Below are 22,551 nucleotides of genomic sequence, written 5' to 3'. Positions count from 1 at the left end.
ACTCTGGAGAGCTTGTGTGTGCAAACATTGCACAGACTTGAGGGACACAAGACCCCAGGTACACATTAACAGGAGGCAGATGGCAATAAGAGCTCAACAGACCAATGTGAGTGAACACACTAAGGCCTCTACCCTTTTTCCTTCAAATGTTATTGTTAGTCCTTTCATCTGCAAAAGATAGTTATTCTCATCTGAAGACTACGGTTTAGAGAGTTGCTTAACCTCAGGCCACATAATCAATCATGGCAGTGATTAAGAGCTTGGGCTGTGAACCCACAGGTACGGATTTGAATCTTGACTACACTCAAAGGTGGGTGGCGTGGGGACAAAACTCTGTCACTTCTCTAAGCCTCATTTCTTCATCTATAAACTGGCAATGATACTATGCCCTCATCATTGGGTTTTTGTGTGGAGTAAATAAGAGAGATACTGTGTGAGAAGTACCATACTCAGTGCCTGGTTCTTAGTAAGCGTGCTCAGCAAGGATTCTGGATTCATAGTGGCCCGTGGAGGAATGAATTCCTGTTTGCAAGTTGTCTGGTGTTAGAAGCTTTATGGGGTGAAGGTTTGGTGTGGATCTTGAAGGACTGAGAGGTGTGATGGAAGTGAATTTTAGGCAGAGAAGAGATGTAGAAAGGACAGAATTCTCCAGCAGCAAACATTCCAGTGTGGCTTTAGCTTCAGGTGCATGGAGAAGATGGGGAAAGTTGGCCAGAGCCTGGTGGGCTTTGTGTGTCAAGCTAAGTTTAGGCTTCATCTTGTTGGCAGTGGGAGCTGTTGAAGAGTTTGGAGCAGGAAAGTAACCAGAAGCCTATAGAAGAAACCCATGTTTTAGGGACACGGGAGTGCAGCCCATATGGAGCTATCATGCCGCCAGCAAACCAATGTATTTTTAAAAATTTATTCATTCAACACAAACAGATTTAACAAAAATATGCCAGTTACGTGGTAGAGATGGGGAAGTAAAATACAAATATGAACTTGTCTTCCTGGAGCCTACATTCTGGTGGTGCTTGGGAGAGGTAGACAACAGCCAGCAAACACACAGCATAATTATGTATGGTAATAAGTGCTATGACAATAATAAAACTAGTCAATGCAATATGGGGTTGGAGTTGAGTGGTCAGGAAAGGCTCCAGATCTCACTCAAGCTAAATAAGAGTGATGAGAGCTGGTTTTGGAAGGGCTAGCCAGGGGTTCCACACAGAGGGTAAGGCAAACATAGGGGCTGAGGAAGGAAGAAGCAGGCTGTGGTCCAGGGACAGAGAGAAAGGAAAGGCCATGGCCTGTTAGGAACTAGGCAACAGGAGGTGAGGAGCAGGCAGGTGAACCAGTGAGGCTTCATCTGTATTTACAGCCGCTCCCCATTGCTCACATTACTGCCTGAGCTCCACCTCCTGTCAGATCAATGGTGGCATTAGATTCTCATAGGAACGTGAACCCTATTGTGAACTGCGCATGTGAGGGATCTAGGTTGCGCGCTCCTTATGAGAATCTAATGCCCGATGATCTGTCGGTGTCTCCCATCACTCCCAGATGGGACCATCTAGTTGCAGGAAAACAAGCCCAGGGCTCCCACTGATTCTACATGATGGTGCTTTGTATAATTATTTCATTGTATATTGCAATATAGTAATAGAAATAAAGTGTACAAGAAACGTAATGCACTTTTGAATCATTCCGTAAACCAGCCCCTACTCCAGGTCTGTGGAAAAATTATCTTCCACAAAACCAGTCCCTGGTGCCAAAAAGGTTGGGGACCGCTGATACAGTGTCTAGATTTAACGGTAGTTTGTTCTGATTTTATTCAACTTTTTCTTCCACTGGATTATTCCCATCAGCATAAAACCTTAATACATTATTTCTTCTCTTGAACAAAACAACCAAAACCTCCTGGGGCCCCAATTCTCTGCACAATCTACTGTTGTCTTTCTTTGCTTCCTTTCAGAGCAGAGCTCTTCAAAGTTGTCTTGCTGTCTCCCATATCTCTCCCCGCATCCTTTCTTTTCCTAAAAGCTTTTCATTTAGAGAAGGTCCAAGAATAGTTCAATACGTTCTCCAGTATCCATCATATATATTCACTAGTTACTATCTTTTGACACCTTTTCTATGGACACATGCTGGGTTTTTCTTGATCTATTTGAAAGTAAATCTCATGATATTTTACCTGTAAATACTTTTTCATGGATCTGCTTAAAAATAAGAATATTCTCTTTGAAAACCACAACATAGTGATCAAACACAGGAAATTTAACATTGAAAATATAACCCATATTCAAATTTTACCATCTGTCCCCAAAATATTCTTTCGAAAATTTCACCTTAAAATGTCATGTGGCGAGACTCGCTTTTTTTGATGTATAGTTCTCAGTTCTGATAAATGCATGCAGGCATGTAACCCCTCTGGCAATCAAGATATGAGACAGTTCCACCACCTCCAAAAATTCCTCCGGTCCTGTATAGTTAACTCTTCTCACTGCCCCAGAAACGACTGATCTGTTTTGTTACTATAGTTTTGCCTTTTCCGGAATATCATATAATTGGGAATATGCAGTATGTAAGTCTGGTTTATTTCATGTAGCATAGTAATTTTGACAATCATGGATGTTGTCATGTGTATCAATAGTTCCTTTTTATTGCTAAGTAGTATTCCATTGTATGGATGTACCACAGTTTGTTCATTTACCAGCTGAAGAACATTTGGGTTGGTTAGTGATTATGAATTAAGCCTCTGTAAACATTGGTGTAAGGGTTTGTGTGTGAACGTAAGTTCTTATTTCTCTGGAGTACATAGGAATAGGATTACTGGTTTGTATGGTAAGTATATGTTTAACTTTAGAAGAAACTCCTAAACTGTTTTCCAGAGTGTACACTTTTATATTCCCACTAGCAGTGTATGAGAGTTCCAATTTCTCCACATCCTTGTTAGCTCTTGGTATTGTCCTTAAAATTTTATGGTTTTAATTTGTTTTTCTCTAGTGACTAATGACATTTAGCATCTTTCAGTGTGCTTATTTACCATCTGTGTAGCTTATTTGATGAAGTGTGAAAATCTTTGGCCCATCTTTGGAAGTGAGTTGTTTGCTTTCTTATTATTGATTATTAGTTGGTCTTTATATATTCTGGATACAAGTCCTTTAGCAGATGTGTGGTGTGTGACTTGCAAATAGTTTCTCCCAGTCTTTGGCTTTCCATTTTCATTCTCTTGATAGTGTCTTTCAAAGAGCAGAATTTTAAAATTTTGGTGAAGTCCAGGATATTAACTTTTTCTTTTATGAGTGGTGCTTTTGATGTTGTACCTTAGAAACTTAGATGTTCTTAGATCTAAGGTCACAAAGATGTTCTCATGTTTTTTGCAGAAGTTTTATAATTTTCTCTTTTATATCTATATTTTACATGATTGATCCATTTTGAGTTAATTATGTTTTTTGTAAACAAGTGAGGAATGAGTCGAGGTTATTATTTTTACATGGAGAGGTCCAGTTTTTCCAGCACCATTTGTTGAAAAGACTATCTTTTCATCACGGAATTGTCCTTGCACCTTTGTCAAAATCAATTGATTAGATTTGTATGAGTCTATTCTTGGACACTGTGTTCTTTTCTACTAATCCATGTGACTGTGCTTTTACCAATATCACATTGTCTTGATGACTGGGTTTTCTGTCTTTTTTTTTTTTTTTCTTTTGAGACAGGGTCTGGCTCTGTGGCCCAGGTTGGAGTGCAGCGATCTGATCTCAGCTCACTGCAGCCTCTGCCTCCTGGCTTGGCCTCCCAAGTAGCTGGGACTACAGGTGCATGCCACTGAACCTGGCTAATTTTTTTCTTTTTTTGTATTTTTAGTAGAGATGGGGTTTCATCATGTTGCCCAGGCTTGTCTCGAACCCCTGAGCTCAAGTGATCTGCCTACCTTGGCCTCCCAAAGTGCTGGGATTATAGGTGTGAGCTACCACACCCAGCTCTATCTTGATTATTATAAACTTATAGTGGGCCTTGAAATCAGATAGTGTGAGTCTTCCAACTTTGTTCTTTTAGAAATTGTTTTGGCTATTCTGATTCCTTTGCCTTACTATATACACTTTAGAATCAACTTGTTGATATCTAACAGTAATCCTGCTGGGATTCTGAGATTTTGATTAGGATTGAATCTATAAAGCAGCTTAGGTAGAAATGACATTTTAATGATATTGAATTGTCTAATCTGTAAACATAGCATATCTACTTTTTTTCCTTTTTTTTTTTTTTTTTTGAGACGGAGTCTCACTCTGTCATCCAGGGTGGAGTGCAATGGCGCAATCTCAGCTCACTGCAACCTCTGCCTCCCGGGCTCAAGCAATTCTCCTGCCTCAGCCTCCCAAGAAGCTGGGACTACAGGCGTACGCCACCACGCCCTGTCAATTTTTTTTTTTTTTTGTATTTTAGTAGAGATGGGGTTTCACTGTGTTGCCCAGGCTGGTGGTGAACTCCTGAGCTCAGGCAACCCACCCGCATCAGCCTCCCAAATTGCTGGGATTACAGGCCTGAGCCACCACACCTGGCCATCTCTCTATTTAGGTTTTCTTTGATTTATTTCATCAGTATTTTGTAGTTTTAAGCATATTTAATGTTTTGTTAGATTTATACCAAAGTATCTCTCTCATAATTTTTGATGCTATTGTCAATGATACTTTTTTAAAGAAACCCTTTTCAGCTATTTATTGATAGTACATGAAATATAATTGGTTTTTAAAACATTTAACTTGTATCTTGTGACTTAGTCAAATTCACTTATTAGTTCTAGGATCTTTTTTGTAGATTCTTTGGCATTTTCTACTTAGACAATTATGTCTTCTGCAAATACGGATAGTTTTCTTTCTTTCCAATTCATGTGTCTTTTGTTTCTTCAGTCTTGCCATATTGCACTGGTTTAGGACTTTCAGTTCAATGTTGAATATGCATGGTGAGAACTGACATCTTTACCTTGTTCCCAGTCTTAGGGAGAAAGCATCCTGCTTCTCACTATTACCTATGTGAGTTGTAGGTGTTTGGATATTCTCTTTATTAGGATAAGGAAAGTCTTCTTTGTTCCTAGTTAAAAATTTTTATGATAAATGCATGTTGAATTCTATCCATTGATTTTTTTGCATCTGTTGAGATGGGCATGTGGTTTTTCTTTTTCAGTCTGTTACTCGTTTGAATCATACAGATTTAAAATATTGAACCAGTGTTGCATTCCTGGGAGAAGCCCCATTTAGTCATTGTGTATTATTCTTTTTATATATTACTGGGCTTGCCAAAATCTTATTAAAGAATAATATATCTTCATGAAAGATTTTTGGTTTGAGTTTTGTTTTATTTTGTAATATCTTTGCTTTTGGTTCAAGGTAATACTGGCCCCACAAACTGAGTTGGGGTGTGTTGCCTCCTCTTTTGCTTTCTGGGAGAGATTGTGTACCGTTAGTATTATTTCTTCCTTAAATGTTGGGTAAATTCTCCAGTGAAACCATTTAGACCTAGAGTATTCTTTGTTGAAGGTTTATAACTAAAAAGTCTATTTCTAATAGTTATATGGCTATTTAAATATATATTTCTTCTTGATTGAGCTTTGGTACTTCATGTCTTTAAAGGATTTATCTATTTTACCTAAATTGTCAAAGTGTCAGGTAGAAAGTTATTCCTAATATTCTCTTGTTATCCTTTTTGTGTCTGTAGAGTCTGAGGTGATGCCACCTCATTCCTGATCGCAGTCTTTTGTGTCTTTTCTCTTTTTTCTTAGTCTTTGATCTTTTCAAAGAACTAGCTTTTAGCTTTTGGCTTTATTGACTTTTCACTATTTGTTTTCCATTTTCAATTTCGATTACGGTCATTCACCACATGACATTTTGATCAACCACAGATGGCATATATGATGGTGGTCCCATAAGATTATAATATTGTAGTTCTACTGTACCTTTTCTATGTTAAGATACACGAATACTTACTGGCCGGATATGGTGGCTCATGCCTGTATTCCTGGCCCTTTGAGAAGCCAAGGCAGGAAGAACCCTTGAGGACAGGCATTCAAAACCAGCCCGGACAACAGAGCAGACTCCATATCTACCAACAAAACAAAACAATACATACAATTATATTACAGTTGCCTACAGTATTCAGTACAATAATGTGCCATACCAGTTTGTAGCATAGCAAGACTCTATATCTACCAACAAAACAATACAATACATACCATTATGTTACAGTCACTTACAGTATTCAGTACAATAACAAGCCATACCCGTTTGTAGCATAGCAAGACTCCATATCTACCAACAAAGCAAGACAATACATACCATTATGTTACAATCACCTACGGTATTCAGTAGAATAACACGCAGTACCAGTTCGTAACATAGCAAGACTCTGTATCTACCAACAATATGTACTATTATTTTACAATCGCCTGCAGTATTCAGTACAATAACACGCCATACCCGTTTATAGCATAGCAAGACTCCATATCTACCAATAAAACAAGACAATACATACCATTATGTTACAGTCACCTACAGTATTCAGTACAATAACACGCAGTGCCAGTTCGTAGCTTAGGAGCAAATGGCTATACCATACAACCTAGGTAAGTAGTAGGCTATACCATATCTTTGCTTTCAATGGCCATACATATTTTGGGAGGAGAAAAATAGACTTTATAATTTTTTAAATATTTACCATTTCTGTTTCTCTTTCTTCATTCCTGAGTGCTAGATTCAGCATTATTTTCCTTCAGCCTGAAGAGCTTTAATTAGCATTTCTTTTTAAAGCAGTTCTGCTAGTAATTTTCTTAGTTTTCCTTCATCTAAGAATGTCTTAACGTCATTCCTGAAAGATTTTTTGCTGGGTATAGAATTCTGAGTTGATATCTCTTTTCTTTCGTCCTTTAAAGATGCCTGACTGTCTTCTGGACTCCATTTTTTTTTTCCCCTGGTGGGAAGTCTGCAGTTATTCAAAGTGATATTCACCTATATTTAGTGTTTTATTTTTCTCTGGATTCTTTGAAGATTTAAAAAATATTTGGTATTCAGCAGTTGGGTTATAATGTGGTTTTCTGGATGGTTTGCATGGTTTTCTTTGAATTTATTTTCTATGGGGTGTGCTGAGCTTCCTGGCTTTGTAGATTTGTCTTTGACCAAATTTGGGAAATTTTTAGCCATTATGTCTTCAAAACTTTTTCTGAGCCAGTCTTTTTCCTCTCACTTTGAAACTTCAATGACATGAATGTTAGATCTCTTTATATTGCCCCACAGGTCTCTGAAGCTTTGCTCAGTAAATTTTTTTCTCTCTGTTTTTTAGATTGAATAATTTCTACTGATATTTGAAAATCCCCTTACTCATTCCTCTGTCGTCTCCATTCTATGGAGCAGAACTTTTCTTTGTTTTTATTTTTTATTCTAAATTAAGAATTTACAATTGTATAAATGTATGGGGTACAACATGTTATAATTTATGAATACAAGGTGGAATAAGTAAATCAAGCTGGTTAACACATCCATTACCTCTAATCCTTAATATTATTTGTGATGAAAGCTTTCAGAACTTACTGTCAGCGAATTTGAAATGTACAATACTCTTATGAACTATATTCACCATGCTATGCAATAGAACTCAAAATATTAATAGCTTTTTTTTTTTTTTTTTTTGAGACCAGGTTTTGCTCCCATAGTCTCTAGGCTGAAGTGCAGTGGTGCAATCTTAGCTCTCTGCAAACTCCACCTCCTGGGCTCAAGCAATCTTCCCACCTCAGCCTCCTGAGTAGCTGGGACCACAGGCACACACCACCACATCTGGCTAATTTTTTTGTACTTTTGGGAGAGATGGGGTTTTACCATGTTGCCCAGGCTGGTCTCAAACTCCTGAGCTCAAGCAATCCACCCGCCTTGGCCTCCCAAAGTGCTAGTATTACAGGCGTGAGCCTCTGTGCCCAGCCTAAAATATTAATAGCTTTTCAGGCTAAAAATATTTGAGCATTATGCTGTGAGACTCTGTGTTCTTTTAACGTCCTATGGAGAACATTTATTTGGCTGTGTTTTAGCCTTCAGTCACCCCTGTTGCACGCAGCCTGCAACTCCGTCTTGTCCTTTGTGGGTGGTGATTCTGCTGTGAGTTCAGTACAAAGGCCTGTGCTCTACTGCCATGGGTGTGTCCCAGCCATGCACAGGTGAGCTGGGACCTGTGCCCGTTCATTTATAGAATCTGGGGAATCCTTTCTCTGACTGGCTCCCATTTCTTCAGTATTCTTCCCCAACTCTTTGAGTTGCATAGGTTCCTTTTCTTGGTCTTATGTCCAGAGAGACAGGATTTCGTTCAGTCTTGGCTGTGCTGGAAACTTGTCTCACATCAAAGTTTGAGAGAAAACAGGAAAATAAAACAAATAGGAACCTCACCCTCTGCAGGTTGCTTCTCCGAGTTTTGATTCTCTTCAGTCTGCCTGTTATTTTTTTCACTCATTGTCCTCAGGTTGTTGGTTTTTTTGTTTTGTTTTTTGTTTTTTGTTTGTTTTTTCATTTTGTCTAGAATTTTTAGTCCTACTCAGTAGGAAAGAGGGCTGAAGGAGGCTTACTTCATCCTGGTGAGCATCAGAAGCCTGTGGTGTAATGTACCTTAATGCCATTTTTTTTTTTTTCTGATCTGGGATCAGAAAATGTGCGTGGTGTTGGCTGCCATGTCCTTCAATTTTGAACACTTCTTTAATATTTCATTGTTGTGTATGCTGTGATATTTTTGCAGAGCCTGGGCCAGTTTGGTAGAATTGCTCTCAATCTCTCACCCTTTCTTGAATCAACCTTTTCAAGCTTTTTCTCACCTCTTCAATGGACATGCTTTAGCCAAGGCTGCTGGTAACTTCCATGTTGCTAAATCCAATGGATAGTCCTTTGTTTTCCTCCTAATTTCTCACCCCATTCGATTCTTCCCTTCTTGAAATACTTTCTCTGCTCAGCCCCGGGACACTGTTCCCTCTGGGTTTCTCGCCCTCCTCCCTGGCCATTCTCACTCAGTCCTCTTGATTGGTGCCTTCCCAAGGCCTGGCCACTAGACCTTAGAGGCCCTCAGGCACAATTCTTTGTCTACACTACATCTCTTCATGATCACTTCCATCCCAACCACTTTTCTTTTTTCTTTCTTTCTTTCTTTTTTTTTTTTTCGAGATGGAGTCTCACTCTGTCACCCAGGCTGGAGTGCAGTGGCATGATCTCGGCTCACTGCACCCTCCATCTCCTGGGTTCAAGCAATTCTCCTGCCTCAGCCTCCTGAGTAGCTGGGATTACAGGTGCGTGCCACCACTCCTAGCTAATTTTTGTATTTTTCAGTAGAGACGGGGTTTCGCCATGTTGGCCAGGCTGGTCTCAAATTTCTGACCTCAGGTGATCCACCTGCCTTGGCCTTCCAAAGTGCTGGGATTACAGGTGTGAGCCACCATGCCTGACCTCAACCACGTTCAATTCCATCCATTCAGGAACTCCCAATTACACCACTAGCTCAGAGATCTTTACATACACTTAATAGGCACCTCCAACTTAACATGTCCCAAATAAATTTCTTAATTTCCTCCCAAATGCCAAACTGTTCCCCCATAGTCTTTTCCATCATAGTAAATGGATACTTTATTCTTCTAGCTTTTCAGGCTAAAAATTGTGGTGTCTTCCTTCATTCTTCTTCTGGTCTAATATTTCAGTCTATGAGCCTTACTTAGGTATATCCAGAATCTGATCACCTTGCACCCTCTTCCTGGCCACCACTTTAGTGCAGGCTACCCACACCTTTCACCTCCTGTAATCTTTCTTCTGCTCTCTGCAGTCTATCCTTTCTATTGGCCGAAGTGATCCTTTCACAAGTGAAGTCAGACCATGCCATTCCTCTGGCCAAGCCCCCAGTGGCCTCCCACATCTGCAAGTATGATACAGAGGCTTTCAAGGCCCTTCTCAGATCTCCAGTATCCTCCCTCCACTCACCATGTCCCTGCTACACAGGCCTGCTGGCTGATCCTAGAACTCATCTGACCTTGTCTTCGTCAGGGCCTTTGCACTTGCTGTTCCTTTGGGGTGGAATGCTTTTCCAGGTATTCACGTGCCTTATTGCCTCACTTCATTCAGTTTTCTGCTCAGATGTCACCCTAGAAAGAGGCCTTTGATGACTGCTCTGCTTAAAATGGCATTGTGCCTCTGTGCCTCTTGAGTTCCCTGTCCTTACCAGGTTTTCTTTTTCTCCGCTGTACTGATCTTCCCTGACATGCTGTGTTTGGTTTGGTGCTTATGGACGTTCTTTCTTAGTAGAATGTAAACTCCAGAAGGGGAGAAATCATGCCAGCCTAGAACAGGTTTTATACCTAGGTAGATGCTAATGGGGATTTGTAGAATTGGTGGCTCAGTAAAAATGCTTCTGAATATACAGATTTTATCTCTGTCCTCAAAGCTGGCTCCTTGGACCCATCCAAACTTTCTTTTACAGTCATGTGCCAGGGGAAGAATGGCCCCTGCCTCCCAGCCTCCTCCTCCCAGGTCAGGTCACTTGGGCCACCAACCTGGAGTCCTTTTCCATCCCCTACCCTTGCCATGCGCACCTTGTTTCACAGTCACAGTGGAGATCACTCTGCCAGTGTCTCCCATGACACCACATGCCAGGGCTGAGACGCATTTATCAGTCACCTGCTCTCATGGTGCAGAGGGCGTTGTTGGCAGCGGAGCCCGCTTCCCGGAATGTCATGCAGGCGGCCAGTTCTCTGTCACTCTGGATGATTGAGTGTGAGGAATCTATCACTCAGCCTGCCAGGAGGCGAGGCAGGAGGCCCGGTCACCACAGCTCCATCTCCACGCTCCTTCTTGGCTCTCCCCAGGTCTATGTCAGAGCCGATTAAAGGCAGAGAAGCCTGTTCTCTGCCCTGCAGCCGGTGACAGCAGGGAGCCACTGGCCAGGGCCAGGCCATGGCTGTCATGCTCAATAGTGATGGGTGGATGCAACTGCTGTCCAGAAACGGAAGCCGAGCAGATAGCTGGGGGAGCGACAGCCCTAGAATGCTGCCTTCGGGCTGAGCTGCCTTTCCGGAGGCCTCTCTTACAGGAAACACCCACATACAGTCTAGGCACCCAGTCTGCTGTCTGTCTGACAATTTGTATTCTGCAAGATGAGTTCATACACCTTTCGTTGAATATTCCCACACCCGCTGGATTTTTCCCTTAAAATTTTTTTTTTACTAAGGCCAGGTGTGGTGGCTTACAACTGTAATCCCAGCACTTTGGGAGGCCTAGGTGGGCAGATTGCTTGAGCCCGGGAGTTTGAGACCAGCCTAGGCTGTTGCCTAGGAAAATTAGCTGGGTGTGCATGGCTTGCACCTGTAGCCCCAGCTACCCAGGAGGCTGAGGTGGGAGGATTGCTTGAGCCCAGGAGATTGAGGGTGAAGTGAGACGCGATCGTGCCACTGCCCTCCAGCCTGCGCAAGAGCGAGATCCTGTCTCAAAAAAAAAAAACTTTGTTTTTACTAAAAGTTTACTCTAAAAATAATATAGTTGTGGGAATTTAACAAATGCATACAGAAGTGTGCCCAGCTCCACAAACAAGATACAGCATAGTTCCATCATGGCCCCAAATTCTGCCACATCCCCTCTGGTCATCCCCTCTCACCACCTGGCTGCCAGCGGCCACTGATCTGATTTTGGTCCTTATAGTTTTACCTTTTCCAGAATGTCATGGGAATGGAGTCATACGGTTTGTCGTCTTTGGGGTCTGGCTTCTTTCAGCCTCGGGCATTTGAGATTTATGCACATATTCATGTTATGGGGTGTATCGGTTGTTCATTCTGTTTTATTGCCAGGTAGTATTGCACTGAATGGAGATTTGTGTATTCATTCCCTAGCTGAAGGACTTTGGGTTGGTTTCTAGTTTTTGGCAGTTAGGAATAAGGCTATCTGGCTACTATACATATGTGCATAAAGGTTTTTGTGTGAATGTACGTTTTCATTTCCCTTGAGTAAATACGTAAGAGTGGAAATGCAGGTCATACGGTAGGTGTATGTTGAACTTTTTTTTTTTTTTTTTTTGAGATGGAGTTTTGCTCTTTTCACCCAGGCTGGAGTACAATGGTGCGATCTTGGCTCACCGCAACCTCCACCTCCTGGGTTCAAGCGAATCTCCTCCCTCAGCCTCCCCAGTAGCTGGGATTACAGGCATGTGTCACCATGCCCAGCTAATTTTTTTTTGTTTGTTTTTGTATTTTTAGTAGAGACAGGGTTTCTCCATGTTGGTCAGGCTGGTCTTGAACTCCTGACCTCAGGTGATCTGCCCGTCTTGGCCTCCCAAAGTATGTTGAACTTTTTAAGAAACTGCCACACCATTTTCCAAAGTGCTGGTGTCATTTGCCATTCCCACCAGCTGTGCATGGGATTTCCAATTTCTCCACTTCCTTGTCAGCACCTGGTAAGGGTGGTCCTTAATTTCAGTCATTCTAATAGGTAGGTGTATAGAGATATCTTGTGATTTTAACTGGCATTTTCCTAATGAGTAATGATGCTGAATACCTTTCCATGTGTTTATTTGCCATCCATCTATCTTCTTTGGTGAAGTGATTCTTCAAAGCTTTTGCCCATTAAAAAAAAAATTGGCTTGTTTCTCCTATTACTGGGTTTTGAGAGTTCTGTATTAAATGTATGATTTGTAAGTATTTTCTCCCAGTCTATGGCTTGTCTTTTCATTCTCTTTATAGTAAATAGCGTCTTTGGAAGGACAAAAGTTCCTAAATGTGATGAAATCCAGTTTATCAATTTGTTCTTTTGTGGGTCAGACTTCTAATGTTCTAAGGAAACTTTGCCTTCGTGGTTTCTCCTAGGTGTTCTTTTAGAAGTGTTATGGTTTCAGGTTTTACATTTATTTCTGTGATCCATTTTAAGTTAATTTTTTGTAAGGTGTTGAGGTATGGGCTAAGGTTCTTTTTTTGGTATATGGACATCCAATTGTTCTTTGCTTTTTGTTGTAAAGACTGTCCTTTCTCCATTTAATTATTTTTGGACCTGGTCAAAGAGCAAATGACACTTTTTTTGTGTGTGGGCCTATTTCTGGACTTTCTGTTTCATGGATCTATGTTTGTGACTATTCCTTTTTTTTTTTTTTTTTTTTGAGATGGAGTCTCACTCTGTCACCTAGTCTGGAGTGCAGTGGCACAATCTTAGCTCACTGCAACATCCGCCTCCCGGTTTCAAGCGATTCTTGTGCCTCAGCCTCCCAAGTAGCTGGGATTACAGGCACACCACCACACCAGCTAATTTTTGTACTTCTAGTAGAGATGGGGTTTCATCATGTTGGCCAGGCTGGTCTTGAACTCCTGACCTCAGGTGATCTGCCCTCCTCGGCCTCCCAAAGTGCTGAGATTACATGCGTGAACCACCGTGCCTGGCCTTGACTATTCTTTTACCGGTACCCCCCACATTGTCTTGGCTACTGTAGCTTTTGAGTAAGTCTGAACATCAGGTAGTGACCATACCTACCTTTTCAGCAGGGGGGCTGCTGTTCTCCCCACTTTACAGATGAAGAAACTAACCACAATCATGGAGTCTTCCTGATAGTCTCCCTTATCATCAGGTTTTAGCTGCTTAGCTCATGTTTAACACCTAATGCCTGGTGCCTCGCATGCTTGATGCTCAGGACATCGCCTTTGCAGTCTGGTTTGGGTTTGACTCTTAGCTCTGTTTTTGTTAGTTGTATACCCCTAGGAAAGTAATCTTACCCCTCTGTGCCTCAGTTTCTTCATCTGTAAAGTGGACGTCACCTGCCTTATACATCGTGGCAAATATTAAATGAGTCCATGCATCAAGTGAAACCATGTGAAATTGCTGATCTCTGACCATTTTCACAGACACAAATGACAGTTTTACCTAGTCCAACCTAACATGCAAAGCATTCTTGTAGTACTGGAGAAAGAGTAGGTTCTCCAGAAATGGTCCCTGTAGCTGCTGCCATGCTCACTAATACAATGCCTGCTTCTGCTGCTGTTGCTATGACATTGTTATTATTGAAGGTGGTGGCTCTGAGGCTGATGTTTCATGTTCCTTGTGCCCTCTAATCAGGCAGCCAGTGTCTACAAGGACTTCCCAAGTGGCAAGCTTCTTGCTGAGTCTGCCAAGAGTAATCCAACCCTTTGCAGAGTTGGATTGTGGGGCAGAAGTGCTCACCTAGCAGGATACATGTGTGTGCAAAGTGCAGCGGGAGAAGCTGGGTGGGCAGGAGGGGTGCGGGCCACTTCCTGGATGTGGCCCAGTAAGGGAGCCTGGTAGAATGGTTGGGAATTTGGGATGGGGGGAGTGTTCCAGGCACAGGTAATGGCTTGTGTAAAGGCTTGGAAGGGGCAGTGGACAAGCTTCAGGGGGAGCCTGAGGTTTGACTGTTGGGTAGAGGGGGAAGCTGCTTATGGTGGCCTAGGCTGCCTGCACAACTAACCCCATCCTTTGCGTCCGCAGGTCCCACCCACCTCTGCCTCCGCCATGGCTGCAAGAACCGTTATCATTGACCATGGGTCTGGCTTTTTGAAGGCTGGCACGGCCGGCTGGAATGAGCCTCAGATGGTCTTCCCGAACATCGTGAACTACGTACCGTGCAAGGAGAACCCTGGCCCCAGCTACGCCCGGAGGCGTGTGAGCCTGGGCATCGACATTTGCCATCCTGACACCTTTAGCTACCCCATCGAGCGGGGCCGCATCCTCAACTGGGAGGGCGTGCAGTACCTCTGGTCATTTGTGTTGGAGAACCACAGACGGGAGCAAGAGGTCCCCCCTGTGATCATCACGGAGACGCCCTTGAGGGAGCCTGCGGACCGAAAGAAGATGCTGGAGGTGAGGCCTGCCGGGGCCTGCTCCCACTCGGGAGCAGGAAACAGACTGACACTATGTCTGGACTGATTGGGCACCAGGAATTCTGCTTTTTAAGATAAATTGCCAACCGGGTGTGGTGGCTTATGCCTGTAATCCCAACACTTTGGGAGTCCCAGGCAGGCAGATTGCTTGAGCCCAGGAGTTCAGGACCAGCCTGGGCAATATAGTGAGACCCCTGTCTCTATAAAAAATACAAAAATTAGCCAGGTGTGGTCCCAGCTACCTGGGAGGCTGAGGTGGGAGGATCAGTTGAGCCCGGGAGGTCGAGAATAGAGTGAGCTGAGATCACGACACTGCACTCTAGCCTGGGCAACAGAGCAAGGCCCTGTCTCAAAAAAAAAAAAAAAAAAAAAAAAAAAACCAACAGAAACCAACAAATTGCCCCACAAACATCTCCCAAGAACCTAGTGAGTGCCTGGTGTGCCACTAAGCAGGGGAGCTCATGGAGGCCCCACCTGCAGACGGACATGCAGCAACCAACGTGCTTGGTGGAAAGGGGGTTACCAGGGAGATGTGGGATATTTGCTTATGGATTCCATAATTGCTGATATAGGCCATGTTCTGGCCCTCAGAGAGCTTCCATGAAGGGGTTAAGAAATAATTCCAGGTAGTGATGAGTTCTACAACCATAATGAAATGGGATCATGGTGGACTGTTGGGGGTGGGGAACCTGTTTGAAGAGAGTGCTCAGGAAGGGCTTCTCTGACGGAGGTGATTTCAGCAGCAAGAGTGGCAAGAGGCAAATAGGATGGTGAGGTTGGAGGAGGCTGGGCCTTGTAGGCCTGGTAGGCGGTGGGGAGTGCTTGGATTCTACTTTAAATCAAGGATTGGCAACCCAGTGAGCCAAATTCGGCCCACCACCTATTTTGTAAATAAAGTTTTATTGGAACATAGCCACACACATTCATTTATATGTTATGTAAGATAGAAAGAGAGAGGAAAGAAAAAAGAACATATGCTCATTGCCTGGTAGGTAAAGCCCTATTATTATTTTTTAAATAAAAACTTTCCAAACTTGAAGACAAAACAGGAATTCTGATATTTAGGGTTTGGCAGAGTGTGCTTTCATACGACAGCATCTGAGTTAAGTTGTTGCAGCAGAGACTGTTTGAGACCATACATCAAGTTAAAGGCTAAAATATTTACTATTGTAGGTTTACTAGATAAAATACGTGATGCCTAGTTAGTTAGACTTGAGTTTCAGATAAATTACAAATAATGTCTTAGTATTTAAGTATGTTTCATATTGCATGGGGCATACTTACACTACAATATTATTTATTATTGATCTGACATTCACATGTAACTGGGCATCCTGTAGTTTTATTTGCTGAATTTGGCAACCCTTACTGTCTATCCCTTTACAGAAAATGCTTGCCAGCCACTGCTCTAAGTGAATAGGAAGTTCCTGGGGAGTTTTAAATGGAGAGTTTTAAATGGGGGAGTTGTATCTGATTTTCTATTTGAAAAAGAGGACCTTGGCTGCTATTTTGAGAAATGGCTGGTGGGGGGACAATTTTCTGAGAGTAGTAATGGAGGGAGCCCCCTCCCACTGAGGGGAGACAATGGGCTTGTGGGGGCTTGAAGAGGTGAGTAAGTGGCTGGGGCCACAGAAGGGTTGACTGTTAGGATCTTTCTGCTTCTATGGGATTAGAACCTTGGGGAGGCTGCCAGAGCTGAGGAATGGGGGGCAGGGGGGCTTTGTAAAGATTCAGGGGGTGAGGAGCAGGGGGAGAAAACCAGCCCAGGGACTCTGGCAAACCCTAAATACCAGAATTCCGGGTTTGTCTTGACGTTTGTAAGGTTTTTATTTAAAAAAAAAAAAAGAAAAAATAAGGCTTTTCCTGCCAGGCAGTGAGCATCTTTTCCCTTTTTTTTCTTTTTTCTTTTCTTCCTTCCTTTCCTTTTTCCTTCGTTCTGGCGTCTTTTTTCTTGTCTGTCTTATCTTTCTTGTCTGTCTGTCTTTTCTAGTCTTCCTCCACTGTTTGGAGACAGTGGTGAATACGCAACACTTGTTTCTTTTCTAATCTGTTCTTCCTTCTAAAGAGGCAGTTCAGGCTGCACATGTGACCCGTGGCCATGTTGCTCCTGCAGCCAGTGTCCCAGAACCATTTCTTGCAGCCACAGAGCTCTTCTCACCTCTTCACCAAAGTGGTCTTCTGAACAGCCACGACCAGACAAGCTCCTGAGGGCAAACCCAGCTCCCCTTCTAATCCTCCAGAGCTGCTGTATTATCCTCACTGCATGAGCTCCAGGGGCCCTGGGCGCAGCATCCTGGGGTAGCCCGAGAGTCCCCCCGAGGATGTGGCTCTGTGCTGACTTCAGCTTTGACTGCTGAGCAGGCTGGGGGGAAATGCACTGAGTGAATTCTCCCTCTTTGCAGATCCTGTTTGAGTTGCTGCGTGTCCCATCGGTCCTCCTGGCCGACCAGCTGCAGATGTCCCTGTATGCCTCTGGCCTCCTGACTGGAGTGGTGGTTGATTCTGGCTATGGCCTGACCCGCGTGCAGCCTTTCCACCAGGGCCGCCCCTTGCCCGCCAGCGGCAAGACGCTGGAGTTCGCCGGCCAGGATCTCTCCGCCTATCTCCTCAAGAGTCTCTTTAAGGAAGATTGCGATAGACGCTGCCTGTTTCAGCTGGAGACAGTCGCTGTGACTCAGATGAACAAGTGCTACGTGCCGCAGAATCTGGGGGAGGCCCTGGACTTTCGTGAGAGGCAGCAGAGTGCCTTGGATGAGAGCAACACCTATCAGCTCCCAGACGGCTCCCGCGTGGAGCTGACCCCCATGCAGCGGGTGGCTCCTGAGATGTTCTTTAGCCCGCAGGTGTTCGAGCAGCCGGGGCCCAGCATCCCACGGGCCATTGTGGAATCCGTGGAGTCCTGCGAGATCTCCCTGCGCCCCCTGCTGGTCTCCCACGTGATGGCCTGCGGGGGCAACACCCTCTATCCGGGGTTCACAACGCGCCTGTTCAGGGAGCTGATGGGGGATCACGTCTCCTCCACCAAGGCCACGGTCTGGGCGGGTTCCAACAGAAACTTTAGTGTCTGGCTAGGAGCGTCCGTGGTGGCTCACCTTTCTACCTACCAGTCTGAGTGGATGTCCCGAGAGGAGTATGGTGAGCATATGAGGATGTGACCCTACTGGCTCACTCCTGAGAATGGGCTCCTGTTAGATGGGCATGGGCAGATTAATTTTAGCAAAATGTTCTGGGTGGGAGTAGAATGAGGTGGGGTGGGGTGAGCTGGCTTTGGAATTCTGGGGGCATGAGGGTATTTTTTAGGTTCTAAGGTTTTATCTTGTTGCAAGAGTGGGACCTACCCAAGGGGGAAGACAAGATGTCATCCTTGGAAACCCTGCAGGGGACAGTTTTTCCAGGGTGGCCTATCATTGGGGTATGAGTGGCTGACTGCCATCTCCATGCCTGAGAGCCACTGATTTTTCGTTGGCATTTCCCCTGGTTTGTCTCATTCTTCTTGGTTGAGTAGGTTTTAACTGGGGTAACACTCCTGCTAGGAGTCCCAATTATTTTTGACTAGGGGATGGGGGACAGTTGACATTTCTGGTCCTACAGGCCCTTTCTGGCCAGGGAGGCATTGCTGCAGGTGAGCCTGGGATGCCCTTGCCACCCGTGGTTGGATCTTGTTTTATATCTGCAAATAAATAGCTTGTTTGGAAGCAATGCTGGCTCCTGTGATGGATGGGGGTAGGGTGCGCAGCCCCTTGGGGAGACTTACGGAGTGTAAGTGTGAGAGAGCCAGGTGGGGGCCAGGGCGGGCTCTGAGGTGTCTGGGGTTTATGAACAGTGGCTGCCACTGAGCAGAATAGGCAAGGGTCTGGACCCCGTGTTCTTTCACTGCCACATTCTATCCATCCATCCCAGGTGTCCCAATATTCTGTTTAATGTTTCCCTTCTTATTCATATTTGTTTGGTATATATCTGATGAATATTCAAGTACCTAGCATGTTTTAGGAGCTGTGGTGGACCCTGGGGACTTGAGAAAGATGTACAAGGTTTCTGGTTTCAAGCTTACAGCCTCCTGTGGGATCTATTGTAGACAGTATATAAGTAAACATATTTCTGATGATGAAGAATGAAATGAATCAAATGTGACACGGTCATGTGATCTGGAGGTGGAGGGATGGCCACTTTCAATGGAGTGGACTGAGATGAGGTTGCTAGGGACCATCAGTAACTGTGTCTTCTCCTTCCATGGCACACTGTGAGGCAATGCTCCCAAGTCTCCAGCAGTTATATAAGGCCAGGTGGCTGAGTTCTGGCTCAGTTGGCATGCACCTGACCTTAAAAATACTCCTTCACAGCCTGTGGGATAGGTCAGTGGGGAGGACGTGTAAGCCCTAGGGGATGGCAAATGCTGCAGATGGAAGGAGCCTGAGTGCCTAGGTGGAACAGAAACCCCTGCCCAACCCCACCAACACTAGCCTGTGGCATGAGGAATCTATGTTCAGCCACTGAGAGTGTGGGGATGTTTGTTACAGCAACTGTTTTGCTTACTCTGACTAATACAGAGAAAGGAGCCACAATATACTATTTATTTAATAAAATGTGTTTTCTGTTAAGTGCCAGAACTGGGGTTTGAACCCAGCCTGGACTCTCAACCGCAGTGTTATCCAGCTGTTTCTGAAAGGGATTCTTGGCTCCTTAATGTTAAGAGCTGGAATAGAGTAACAAGTGTAGTTTGGAAGACTGAAGCTCAAGGAACCCAGATATCTCAGGGCAAGTAGAGGAATTTGGAGGGCAGAGTCCAACTCACCTTGTGTTTGAACACATGAGCCGTATTCTCATGTGTTTTCTCCCACACTTGAAGCATCAGCAGTCCCCAGGGAAAAGAGTGGGGGCCTGGAATAACAATTCTTAGGTAGACCAACTCAGAACCAGCCTGGTGCAAGCCCCAGACTTGGTGTCAGATTGAGTTTCAGGCTGGCCCTATCATGAGCTGAGCTGCCTTGGGCAAGTTATTTAACCTCTTTGAGTCTATCAAGTATAAAATAGGAAGTAATAACCACCTTCTCTCAGAGATTTGGAGTTGAAGATGAACTAAGTTAGGGGATGAGAACTCACTTTGAAGCTGTGACGTGCTACTGAGGTAAGAGAAATGACTTTCAAGCTTTTAAGTTGATGTCACTCGCTTATTAAACATGAGTGTTAATAACAATGGCAGCTACCATCGCTTGCCAAGCATTGTGGTGAGAGCTTTACAAATGGAATCACATTTAATCCTCACGTGCACACTGTGAAATGAGTGACGTTTGTCTCCACTTACAAATAAGAAAACCAAAGATTAGCGATGTTAAACACTTGTCCAAGTTCACACTCAAGTTCAAGCTAATCATGATTTGTCAGAGTTAGGAATGGATTCAGCATTCCTAGAACACTAGGCTAAAAGTGGCTGAAACAGATTTATTTGTCTCAGGCAACAAGTAGACACTCCAGGGGAACAGTGTCAAATCTACATCACCAAGGTCTCTCTTTTTCTTTCCATTTCTCCACCTTCAGCATGTAGGCTTGTTGGATTGTGGTCACAAAACAGCTGTGGCAGCTCCAGGCATCACCCCCTATATTTCCTGCAGGAAAAGAAAGCATGAAGGGAGTGTCTTATCTGGGTCTGTCACTTGCTATTAGAAAGTTGTCACCTAGCAGATTTCTGTTTGACTCATTACTTGGAGGTAGCTGAAATAGGTGACACACAGGTTTGAGTGAGCTGATCCACAGTGTCTGTTCCTTGGCAGAGGAGGGCTTTGAATCTAGGTCTGTCCATACTAAAGCCTGTGTTATCACCGATAGTGGCAGGCTGCCTTCTCAGCTTTCTGGGCCTTCTTGGTTCCCTTGGCCTGAGATGCGGATATGTGATTTTTTCCAGGCTTGTGTGAAAGCTGCTTTCGGATAGCAGTCGAGGTGTGGGCACCCTGGGCAGAAATCTTTGCATTTGAAACCCCTATATTTGTACACACCTGAGCCTTAAAAGGCAGAAGTGGAGGAAACTTAGAAATGAGGACAAGGAAAAGGAGGGCCTGGAGAGGAGATGGGCTAGGGGCATTTTCTTTCCTTATTTAGCTCTGGGCAACTGTCATCAGAACCCTTTTCCTCATTTCATTCTGAATGTAACATTTAACCTTTCTGTTCAAGCATCAAATCTGGCTGCCTAGTGTATAATTATGAACTTTTCTTCACTTTCTCTCCCCCCTCCCCCACTCCCAAAGCTTTTAAAACTCCCTTGTTGGGTACTATCTCTCTCTGACTCTCCAATTAAATTAAAAATAGCAGCTCCATGGGCTGTGCGGGGCCTTCAACCTAATGCGGAACTGCTGGCACGCCTGGCCTGGTGGGGTGGCATGTGGTGCCCAGAAGATGCCTGCTGGGCTCCAGCAAGTCCTGGCAGCTGCTCAGAGCTCGAGGAGGCTCATCCTCTGCGAGAGGTCTGGGGCTGCCTGCCAGGGGCAGCCAGGTGCAGAGGGGAGGGAGGCAGGGTCTTGGCAGCTGGGTGGGGCTGGCAGAGGGGACAAAGGGAAAGAGCCCCCAGGCAACCCATCCCCAGTTCTGAGGATACAGTTCTGCCAATTTCTGCTGCCAAGGCTGGGGCTTAGTACCCTTGCATCTGGGTGTGGGTAGGGTTTGGATGCCTGAGTTCCCCAAGATAACCCTGGCAGAAACTTTAGGTTCTGCTGATCTGAGAACCAAGTCGACATTGACACTTAGCACCCTCCTGGCTCTAGAGGAGAAGTGTGTGGCCTCTCCCACCTCCAGGGCCCTTTCTTAGACAGATGGTGAAATGGACAAAGGCATGAGCTCTGAAGCCAGACTCCATGGACTGCAGTCCCTGCTCTGCTGCTTTCTGGCTCTGCTAACCTCCCTATGCCTCACTTTGCCTCTCTGTAAAGTGGGCCCAATAAAGATGCCTACCTCAGGGTGGCTTAGATGATTGCCATATAGTTTTAGTGAGTTAACATACATAAAACACTAAGCGAACGCCAGGCACATGAAGGTTAGCTATTATTTCGTACACACCAGCCTCTATTGGCCAAATCCCTAGGCACATACCTGGCTCATTTTATATTTACTTGCTCACAGGCAGATAGATGCTAGTGATACAACATGGTTAAAACATAAAGTGCTGGCTTAGTTTCCCCAGGGAAAGGCATTGCAGGGTAATTTCTTTTCTTGTCTGAATGTTGTGATCTGAATGTTTGTGTCCCTACAAAATTCATGTTGAAACCTCATCCCCATAGTGGTGGTGGTAAAAAGGTGGGGCCTTTTCGGAAGTAAGTGATTGTCATGAGGGTTCTGTCCTCATGAATGGGACTAATTCCCCATAGAAGAGGGCCTTGGCTGCCTGGCCCTCCAGTCTTCCACAATGTGAAAGCACAGCATTCCTCCCTTCTGGAGGATGCAGCGATAAGGCACGGTCTTGGAATCAGAGAGTGGACCCTCACCAGACACCAGATCTGTGGGTGCCTTGATCTTGACCTCCAGACCTGTGAGCCAAACATTTCTAATCTTTGTAAATTATGCAGTCTGTGGTATTTTACTATGGCAGCAGGAACAGACTAAGACATGGAGTGATGGGGTAGAATCACATTCTGGACACGGAGGTATCACAGGTGTCGGGGGTACATGGTGCCAGGGAGAGGTAGACAGCCAGAGGTGTCTTCTTGTAGGAAATGATGCCT

The 22,551-nt window shown here is 44.4% G+C and overlaps 1 protein-coding gene across 2 annotated transcripts in view; it reads left to right on the top strand.

The window, feature by feature from the left end:
• The window catches only part of ACTL8 (actin like 8), a 71,525-nt gene extending 52,981 nt beyond the window's left edge, over positions 1-18,544 (top strand). The window contains exons 2-3 of one of the 2 annotated variants that reach the window (XM_004024772.5): positions 14,454-14,825; positions 17,248-18,544. In XM_004024772.5, coding sequence (XP_004024821.2) covers positions 14,478-14,825; positions 17,248-18,000 — 1,101 coding nt within the window. In that variant the 5' untranslated portion in view covers positions 14,454-14,477 and the 3' untranslated portion in view covers positions 18,001-18,544. The remainder of the gene's footprint in view (positions 1-14,453; positions 14,826-17,247) is intronic. The other variant, XM_055354269.2, reaches the window with a different exon arrangement.
• The last annotated feature ends 4,007 nt before the right edge of the window (positions 18,545-22,551 follow it).

This window comes from Gorilla gorilla, chromosome 1 (assembly GCF_029281585.2).
Source record: "Gorilla gorilla gorilla isolate KB3781 chromosome 1, NHGRI_mGorGor1-v2.1_pri, whole genome shotgun sequence".
NCBI classification, from domain to species: domain Eukaryota; kingdom Metazoa; phylum Chordata; class Mammalia; order Primates; family Hominidae; genus Gorilla; species Gorilla gorilla.
Note: the sequence above shows the minus strand (reverse complement) of the source record. Positions and strands in the feature narration are given on the sequence as shown.